This window comes from Strix aluco, chromosome 1 (genome assembly GCF_031877795.1).
Source record: "Strix aluco isolate bStrAlu1 chromosome 1, bStrAlu1.hap1, whole genome shotgun sequence".
Taxonomy (NCBI): domain Eukaryota; kingdom Metazoa; phylum Chordata; class Aves; order Strigiformes; family Strigidae; genus Strix; species Strix aluco.
In genome coordinates, this window is record NC_133931.1 from 16,369,502 (window position 1) to 16,379,971 (window position 10,470).

Consider the following 10,470-nt stretch of genomic DNA (forward strand, 5'->3'; position numbering starts at 1 on the left):
CGGTTCCCTTCCAGCATAGTGGCAAAGGTTGGTTCAGCTGTAGCTTGAAGGAGGAAGTAAAGGTGAGGAGGTGACAGCAGTGACAAGATCCAACAGCAAGTGATTTAGAGACTTCTTTACATAATTTAATCATTAGATTTTGATCAGCCTTTGTTTTACTTTGGTAGCAACCATGACATCCTAAACTAATATCTTAGTAAATTCTTACTTAGTAAGACACAAAGAGATTGTAGTTCGCTGCCTGTGTTTTTGGGTTGGTGTTTTTTTTTTGTCAGTAGTGAATGCTGCTGTCTTGAAGGTACCTTTACCAGAATACAGGGAAATGCTTCAAACGCTGGGGCAAAATCTACTCATCTGCATTTTTGCTGCTGATAAAAAATAAGTGCAGTTTACATGCACATTAAAATATTTATTCTCCCTGAGGGATTGGGGGTAGGATTTTGAAAGGCTGTGCTAGCAGTAATGTTTAATTTACTGTCTGGGTTTTTTTCCCTCTCTAAAACCCCCCTGATTCCTGTCATTAAAAGTTTGTAATACAGCATATATCATAAAAAGATGCTGTCACAATAGACCATTAAAAATTCCACTAAACTTTTTATATGAATTAGGTGTGTAATTTTAACTTTCCTCTTGGCATTTTTACTTTCTTCATACCTTGCCTTTTTTAACCTCTTTCTTATGCATCTTTCAAATACAGCTCTTTAACGTAATTGTTCTTGAAAATGTCTTAGATGAAGAGTTTGGATTTGGCACATTAAATTGACTTCAAGAGGCATCTGTTAACTCATAGTTAAGGTTGAAACAACTTCTACTTTAACACTCTGCTTTATGTGTTTCGCTCTTTCTGACAACTTACGCTTTTGGGGCTGAAAATTTGCTGTGCTTGGTCTATTCCTGAAAGCTGTCCAAGTTATAAAGGGAAGAAAACCCAATGACTTTCTTTTTAATTTAGACATAGTTACAGCAAAAGCAACTCAAATTTTAAAATGTGAAACTTTACAGAGACATAGTTGTGGCTGTTTCATAGTTGAGAAAGAAAGCAGTTTTGATTAAACACATTCAGAAAGGTCTGAGTGCCTCTGCAGCCAAAAGAAATGAGGGCTGAAAGATTCTTTTCCCATCCTAAGCGGAAGAAAGTAGCACTTACTCCAACATCCAGATGCTGCCTTGCTGCCCAGGTTTTAAACTTCAATTAATCTGAGCCTCACCAAACTCAAGAGAACTGAACACCTCCTCCTATAAGGAGGACAATACCTGGAAAGACCTAGCAGGTGTGAAACAAGAAACTCCTAAATACTCATGGCAGTGCAAATGCAACATATACATATGTAACCATGAGTGCATTATACTGTTTTTCTGAACTGTGTAGTAGCAGCCTGATGATTACAGGTATGAGACCAGCTGCTTACAATTGATCCTCTCCACAGCGCGTCACCTGGCTTATGCTGAACCAAGCGCCTGCAGGTTTCCTTGGACCTCCCATGTTGCCAGAGAGCATCCAGAGCCAGCGTTTTGCCTTTTCAGTGAGGCATGTATGGTTGTAGTCCCTGACTTTGTTATTGGAAATAGGTCAAGCATATGCTTATTCTTGGGTAACATCTATGATTTCTCTGCACCTCGTGTTCTGGAGCCATGATTACAACGTGCTCTGTTTCTGACACAGTAGGAAAGCCAGAGATGGTGAAAAAATCCACTCAGGCTTCATCATATCGTTGTTTTGTGATGGGGAAGTGAAAGTAATCAGCAAAAAGACAAGTTTTGTTGTGTCCAAAACCAAGCCGGTGATGTAAGAAAAATGCTTGGCTGACGCTTGTGGAGCCTATTTGAGTTTCTAAAAGCATCTTCTGGCAGAAATTTTGAAAACAGGATGTATTTGGCACTAGCAGAGTGTCAGGCATCATTGCTTAGTCTAGCTAGCTCAAAAGCCACAGTTCCTGAGCAGTGTTTTTGGCTGTGCTTTTACAATATATATTTTGCTACATGAAGTTCCATTGAAATAATAACTGAAAGTTCAGTGGATTTTTAATTATTTTTTGTATAACTGTGGAGTGTAATGATGCTTCTACATGGCTACAAAGTTTGAAATCATGTGAACTGTAGGGTCATCTTTTTAAAATCTAAAGCAGTTTTTATGAAACAGAACTGCCTGATCATATCAAGATGCCTGAGTGAATTACTTGTTATGGTATTCTTTGCTGGTTTATTGCTTAGCAGAAAGCACTACTAATAATTTCCTTGTTTCAGTGAAGTATTGGTAACTAGTGAAAATCATTTAAGGAGTTAAAAAAAAATTAGGCATTCGGGCTTGACAATGTGTATACCAAGTTTCAGACTTGTTCAATTTGAAACGGTCAAGATATGAAACCATAAAAAATGTGAGTAAATACTCTGCATATCAAGGGTTGTTATGCAATTACATGCTTTCAGAATGGTTCTTACTGAGGGAAAACAGTAGAGAGATCTGCGAGAAATGTTCAGTGAATAATTACAAACTTTCATAGCTTAGCTACATAAAAATAATAATCCACTTGTTGCTTTGCTACTACTAAAATACTGATATGCTTGCATACTTTTTTCCCCAGAGCAAAGCCACTATGACTGTAGATTTGTTATAAAGTTATCTGAAAAACTTGAAATCCCTTCTGTCCCCCGCCCCCCCAAGGTTTGGCCAATCTCCAAATTATAAACAGCTGAACTGATTTAAATAAAGTTTTCAGTACCGAAAAAGAAAATAAAAAAAAAGGTTACATCTGGGCTGACAAAAACATGAGCCAAGTTTCAGCCCAATGTGGTTTGAGACAACCGTGATATTAAACGCCCAGACCTAGGAACTGGAATGGAAATAGAGACAGGCTCTTTGCTGTACTGGCCCCTTCAGGATTTGTGATTGTAATGTAGTGGTTATAAGGCTCCAGATGATTAAAGCTTTACTTAGCAGATACATATTTTAGTTATTTAGACTCTTTTGGTTATTATTCCAAGGATGTACAGGAAATTTTCATGGATAACTCCAGCTAGTGCTAGAGGCATTGATCGCAGACTGAAACCTTTTTATCTGTGGCTCAAACCCTCCCATGACTAGTTATGTTGATTTACCTTTTCTGGGCTGATCTTAAGAGATTAACTATGATAAGTATGTGTTCACATTTGAAAAAGAGCAAAAGGTTCCATAACATATTTCTTGAAAGTGCTTAGCAGAGCACTTGAGCACATGGCTGGGCTTTATGGAGGCTGTGGGCCATAGCTGTTGTGCAGACATTGCTGGATTGGAGCTCAAGTGCCTGTTCCTTTGCAAGACTACCTGGAAAACCAGCAATACTGACCATTATTATTGACTAGTATAAATGCTGAGTATGCAAAGCCAAACAGACTCATGCAGAAGTATCATCACGAACAGTAGAAGTATCATTACTAATTAACATTTAGGACCAAAAAAAAAAAAAAAAACAACAACATAATTTGTGTTGGCCAATAACTTTTATAGAACTTGTATATGGGAAGTAAAGGCCTAGGTTTTGGGGTTTTTTTTTAAGAAACTATATTGCTTTAAGAGAAGAGGTCTACAGGCATTGTAGTCTTTTAAAAACAGCCTGCATTTTTTCTTGAAGACATCATCAAAATTTCTCAGGTGTATTTTGACAAGCAGGTCAAAATACCTGCATGGTTAGTGGGATCTGGGAGTCAAGAATATTTCGTCCAATTCTGCCACAGTCCTGTTTCACCCCAGGAAATCCATTCTAAAGGTGTGTGTCCCAACTATAAAAAGCTGTTTCATAACCAAAAAGCTCAACAAAGTAACAGCATTTAAGTTTTTCCAGAAGTGGTTTAATTCTTAATTTATTAGTATATGTAATCTATTATGGAACACTTAGGTATTGAAATAGTCATTGTTGATTATCTGGTAAGGTCCTTAAATAATACCAAAATGAGAGAAGGTAAAGAAAGATGCAACACTTAGAACAGCATGTAAGATGATTTTACACACTTTGCATTAAATTTAGGGAAGGAAGTTCAGCTGGGCTACTTTGAAATTTTAAACAGATAAATAGTTTGTAAATACTAAATAAGCACAGGTATAAGTTTTTTATACATATAGCTACTACTAGGTATTTTGTGGATTGTTGTCAGCTGTAGTCGTTGTGTGATTTCATTCTAACTAATGTCCAGTTTGAATCAGATCTTTCTTTTAAAAAAAAGAGAAAAAATGAGTTACTTCTGTCAATGGTTTAAAGATATACTAGCTCCATAGCATTCAATGAATGCTTCTGTCACCATTCAGGTGTGTACGATGCAGTGTATAAACGAGACTGCTCTCTGTATATTCTAAAAGTCTTCCATGACTTTGTAGAGGGTATTTCCCAAACTCAAGGAACACGAACAGAAATGAAAGGGTGGAGGGACTGACTCAGATTAAGACTCTACTTGGTTAATACACCACACCAAGAAGCCATAGGCCAGCAGACAACAAGTAGGAATGGAAAGAAACAGTTCTGCAGTTGTATCTGAATCCTGGCCATATACAGTCATTTCCGCTTGGAAACTTCTCGCTCTTCAAGTGGACCAAATCAGGGTTAGTATAGTGAAGCTTTTATTGTACTCTTAAGGAAAATATTTCAGCAGCCAGGTGAAGTTGGGCAAGGATATGCAACCACAAAAAGAATTGGGAGCTTCAATTTACTTGTAGACAAGCACGCCTTCCTAGAGTGAGCTGCATCTCATATCTACAACTAGTTAGATGTTTGCTGAAGGACATCAACGACCATTTAGTTCTCCCCTTAGCCAAATTGAGAAAAACATAGTATATTACTGCTTCTGATTTAAGAGACAAAGTAGGGGATGATGTAAGGGGGTGAGAGAGAGATTATCTTGACGACAATCTTGATTTTAGTGTATCACTTTAAAGTTCCATAACCTGCTGTAGTAATGAAATTGTGTTCTTGGTTTAAAAGGGCAATTGTTAGCCTGACTTTGTGCTCACTAAAAACATTTCCCCAATCTTGTTAAATTATTGCACTCATTTCAGATTTTTATGGCTGTGCAGCTTACCAGCCCTCGTTTCTTTACGTTTCATTCATTTTCCTTGTATTGATGATTAATGGAGGATGTCGAACGTTAGAGTGAGCAGGCATCAGCAAATGCAAGATCATAATTAGTTTAGCTGACGAGGGCCTCTGATAGCACTTGCATCTGGATGGAAAAATTACCCTATAGGGAACTGGCTGCTCACCAGGTCTTTTTAGTGATACATTGTGAAACACCCGATGAATCAAATGCCCTTTCAATGCCAAGAAAGTGTTCCAGTCTTGAAGCCAAAATTATGTCTGCAGAAAGCTTTCCATTTGAAATGTATCAGAGTACAATTATAACCATTGTATTTTTTTGGCATGAACACCAGTCTCCTACAGTATGGACTAAAGTTAAATAAATTACTTAAATTTTATGAAACCCTGAAATTTTTACTTATAGTATTAGTAATTTTTAATTTGTAAGAAAATTAGTTTTAACCCAGCCTGTTTTTCCCATTCTTATCTTAGATGCTGAAGGTTTCTTACTGATTTTTTTTCCTTTGCAAAAAGGGAACAGAGTTGAATTTCAGATTTTCTTTTCAGCAAAAGAATTCCATTTCCTGCTTATTAGTATTTGTGCCCACAAACACAGCCTGACTTTTGTTTAAATGAGAAGTTTAATGAAATCATTACTCTGTAGAAAGAATTTAACGAGCAATACTCATAAATGTGTCTACTTTTAAATATTCCTAGATCATTATGAAAGCTGGTGAAGGCACAGCTCAGTCTGGTTAAAAATCAGTTTGTATTTAGGAAAATTGTACTGTGCCTTTCGTTGCCTGACTAAAATAAAATAAATAAAACTACCCATCGATGAGACGGTGTTTTCTGGGGTTTCGGGTGAAGTTCAAAAGAGGTCTTATTAAAAATACTGTACTTTTATTCATTTGGCAGAAGTTACTCCTCGTTCATAGTGGGCTGTGGGAAATATATGGTAGCTTATACTAATTTCAGAAGCAAGTGGGAAAGACTGGAACATGTATTTAATTAATGAAGTATAATCTCTGTTAAAGGAATTAGTATGACGCAGATACAAATTGTAATTAATTGAAGTGGTGGTGATTCAGAATTCTTGTTACCGATCACACTTTAAAATCGCGCAAACTAAAAAGAAATAATCTGTTGTGAAATGCGGTGAACGAACCAGTTTACAGAATATTCTATGTCAGCTTCCAGAGGGGTTTTTCAGAATTTGCTGTTTAGAAACCATCATTAAATGCACAAAACCTGAAGTTCAAAAAGTTAAAGCTGTTATTCTGAAAAGGCTTTGGTGTTTCACACACCTCATCCATCACTCTAGGGTTAATTATAATGAAAATCAGTGGTGCCTATTAAGCACAATTGAACCTGACCTCATTATGGGCAGTGTGGTTTTATACTGTCATTGTTGCCAGTCTAGAGACAAAACTCCTGTGTTGATTTGTCCTAACTCTGCAGCTCATGTGACTCACCTCTGACCTGTTTTTTTTTCTGTGTGTTTTTTTTTTTTTTTCTTTTTCTTCCCTATTTCAGAGACGTAGAGGCTCGGGTGTTTTTTGTGCCAATTGCCTGACCACAAAGACCTCTCTCTGGCGAAAGAATGCAAATGGTGGATATGTATGCAATGCGTGTGGCCTCTACCAGAAGCTTCACTCGGTAGGAAGAACTTACTGGTTTGTTCAGAAAAAAAGGGGCTATACAGCTAAACTGGGCAGCTGTGGTCTTGTCTGGTTGTGTGATTAGTACCACTCCCTGGCCTGCAGTTAATTTCCTAACAGGGTTTTGCAGTGTGGTCACTTCAGGATCAGATGTGATTCATTATGAAACAGGCTGGGATGCTGTGGGTAGACGTGTTTGAGATCACCAGTGATGCATTTAATTATTTTGATACAAAATAAGGGGAAAATTATTTCTTTTCTGGGAATTCCATTTAAAGGCAATACAATATGTTGTGATGAAAGCTCTCTAAATTCAAGAACTCTCATGTTTGGAATAAAAAAAAAAAAATTATTAAAGTTAGACATCTCATCTATATCAAAAATATCCCTTGCTGTGGTTTTTGTTTTCTTTCACTTCTCTTCCCCCCTTTATTCTTGACAGTAAATTTCCTGGAGATATGGTGTGGTGGGGTTTGGGGTTTTTTTTCCACAGTTCTTATAGTCTGCTGGAGGATTCTGAAATAACAAGAAAGCTGCTCACTTGATGGCACTCATCACTTGGTGAGGGAAAGATTCACCATCCTTCAGGATCAGGCAGGGAATAAGTAATTATCATGGACTGTCTATGTTGCTTTTCATCTTATTGACACTTGACTTGATCTTGAAAGATGTTGAATGCTCTGGTCCAGGTCCAAGGAAACCATGCTTAAGTGTTTCCTTGGATTAGTGCCAAAATGCTCAGAATCTTTCAGGTTAAGAGCCACTAGTTAAATATTATTCCCACTATCTTTAATAGAAGCACATGGGAGAGTCAGGTGACAGAGATTCAACTCTAATTAAATAATTTTTACGACATTTCCATGGAGTTAAAAAGTGTTACTATTTTTGAGAAATAGAAACTGAGGCAGCTTTTGGGAGTTTGCCAAGGCAACATAACAATTCAGGCTTAGAGCCCAAATCAGAAATCTGTGTTGTGGCTGAGAGTGCATATTTTTAAAAACTTTTTTCAGAAGAAGAAAAGGCACTTAGGAAACTACATTTCAAATGCATTAATACACACATCAAGACACCTATTTGTCTTTAAATTTCAAGCATAAGCTTCTAAATCAATTAGTAGTTTCTGCGAATTGTACGCTTGGTTCTTGTGTACATGCCATATAACAGTCCTGTTTACTCAAGATCCTGCCCAGCTAGGCCACTTAATAAAAAAGAAAGAGATTCCAGTTTTTGAAAGCAGCAAGACCATCACCAGTCTGAAAGGTTAGCTCTGTTTGCCATGTGCTGTCATCCTGAGGACAGTAACTGTTTTTAAGCTCCAGAACAACCCAGCCAGTCAGATAACATCTGAGCAGGAGAAGATGAACTGATGCACAATGTCTGGCCAGCATCTTGGCTGAGTCTTGCTGAAAGTATCATCTTCCTGGAGATCTCTCAAAGTTCTAGATATAATATCTAATTTAAGGAAATTGATCAGTGGTGAGCATCCACAAAGATTTTAAGGACAGTTTGGCTTTTTGACATTAGTTTGACATTTGAGTCCAGTTATTTGTAGAACTACCATTCAAACCCTCCATTTTCCCTTTTTTAAATATACTTTTCTAAACTATAGTGTTGGATCTTACCATGATTATTGAATAGATAAAAGCTACAAGAATCAGTTTTGAATTCAAACACGTAGATGAGATAGTTCTTATGAACCAGTAGGAACAAACGAATGTGCTCCCAACAATAATAATTAGCAATACAATGTCAAACTTTATTTTATGCATTTAGAAAGCAAGAAGCTGACACTATCTTTTAGCTCCACTGTTCAAGCATGGCAATAAACTGTCATTCAGTGGACATTTGACATTAATATCTTCAATTGAACTTTGACCAAACAAACGCAAAGAATTTAATTAAGCCTCCACTCTGCTGTGGTTTGATAGCAACTCCATTGTAAGTTGGAGTCTGAAATAATCAAACAAATCTCTCCTTTGGGACAGCCATGCAAAGGGATGCTCTTTTGACTGACACCAGAAAGATGAAAGTTTCTTTTATCTGTCTGCTTGTCTGCCTGTCTATCTCTTAGTGAAAAATTACAGTAAGTATTTGTCATGTATTTTTTTGAATTAAGGAGTCTAGGATGATGCAGTTATTCAGTAAATGTCTGAAACCAGAAAAATTCAAGGGAATAGAACTGTTCCCTTCTGTGAGCCACCCTGTTAAACTGAATTATGCTACACATCTGAGTAAAATTCACCTATAGGTTTGCACATTTCATAGCTCTTTTTTGATTCAGTTATCACTATCTAGAACTACTGTCCCCATTAGCTCAAGAATGTGTATAATACATTTATCTCTAAGGTCCTTTTTTTACTTGTATTTAATAATAAGAAGAATCTATGGTCTGTCAGATACTACTAGGTGGTAGTGACTCACAAATGTTAACATGGTAGTGATTTCTGCTGTAAGTCACACTGCCATTTCTGTGATACCCTTGAATAATTTTTCAATGTGTTTTCAAAAATGTTCAGTCTATCTAAGGGTCATTTACATTAAATTTGCCAGGTTTTTCAAATTTCTCTCCTCTAATGCAGCTATGTTAAGAAAAGTGTAGTAATATTCCAATGGTCAATTATTAAAATAGTTTTAGTGAAAAAAATGCAGTTCCCTGCAAACATATACACAATATTCACATTTGCTGACAGAGATTTCTGTCTCCCCAGAATCATGAATTTAACCATTATTATTGTGGTGCTGTTTCTCATTTTTTAATACCTCTAACTTGGTCATGGAAAAACTAGATTTTGTTCCATAGTGATATAGAGATAGCAAAAAAATCGTTGTGATCATACTCAGTATATTATGTATGACATATAATTAAGGATCTGACATAGGGCATTTTAAAAGTAAAGTTCTGGTAATGTTTCCACTATTTTCTAAGTTTAATACTCCACTGAAAATCAAGTAGAGAGCTTAAACTTTTCTGTCTGCCTTAGTTGCAACCAAATACAGAGTATTTCTATCTGCACCTTACTACCTTTCCTCACATAAGGAAAACGTGAGTAGCTTTACTCCACCAAATAGTCTGTTTTAATAAGCTAAAGACTACTCAGGTGAGTATAGTCATTTGCATGCTGAAGAATTTTTAAGTTGGACCTACAACCTTTAACTCCTTATGCCTTATGTAACTTTGAAGAGCCAGAGCTGCAAACAAGTGTGTGAGGGTCCTTAATCACAGGTATGAAGATGTTTCTTCTAACTACTTCCGTGATCAGACTTCATACCTGTAGCATGACGAGTGAGACTAAAAGTATTTCCAAACTGTTGAAAGGTTATCTGGAAGCCATATGAAATTGGTCTGTAGTGTATAAATAAAAGTTTAATAAGAGCAACATCAACCATATTATGAGATCTCACACAGCATGTCAGTATGTTAATTGTTATAAAAAGGTGAGGAATTTAAACTGAGCTTGTAATAAAGAGTATTTGCTTATGCATATTAATTGGCTATTGATTCTGCAAACTATAAACTTCATTTGCATAGAATTTACGTAGAAAATATTCTAATTGCATCTAACATGATTTTGCCTCAACTTTGATCTGCTTGAGGAGGCTGGTTCGGGTGCTGTTTTTCTGCTAAGTTTAAATTTTGCTTATTAAAAATTTAAATCAAAGGGTATATTCTGATTCAGAGTTATAATAGAAAGTAAAATTTAACAAGTAGCTGCACTGCCTAAAATTTAGTTAACCATTAAGAATAAGCTGACCTCAGGGAAATAAAT

General features: G+C 36.4%; 1 protein-coding gene across 3 annotated transcripts in view; it reads left to right on the forward strand.

Annotated features, from left to right (window-relative positions):
* The window catches only part of TRPS1 (transcriptional repressor GATA binding 1), a 218,203-nt gene that overhangs the window by 200,151 nt on the left and 7,582 nt on the right, over window positions 1-10,470 (forward strand). For all 3 annotated transcript variants that reach the window (XM_074808374.1, XM_074808551.1, XM_074808465.1), the window contains one exon: window positions 6,579-6,701. In XM_074808374.1, coding sequence (XP_074664475.1) covers window positions 6,579-6,701 — 123 coding nt within the window. The remainder of the gene's footprint in view (window positions 1-6,578; window positions 6,702-10,470) is intronic.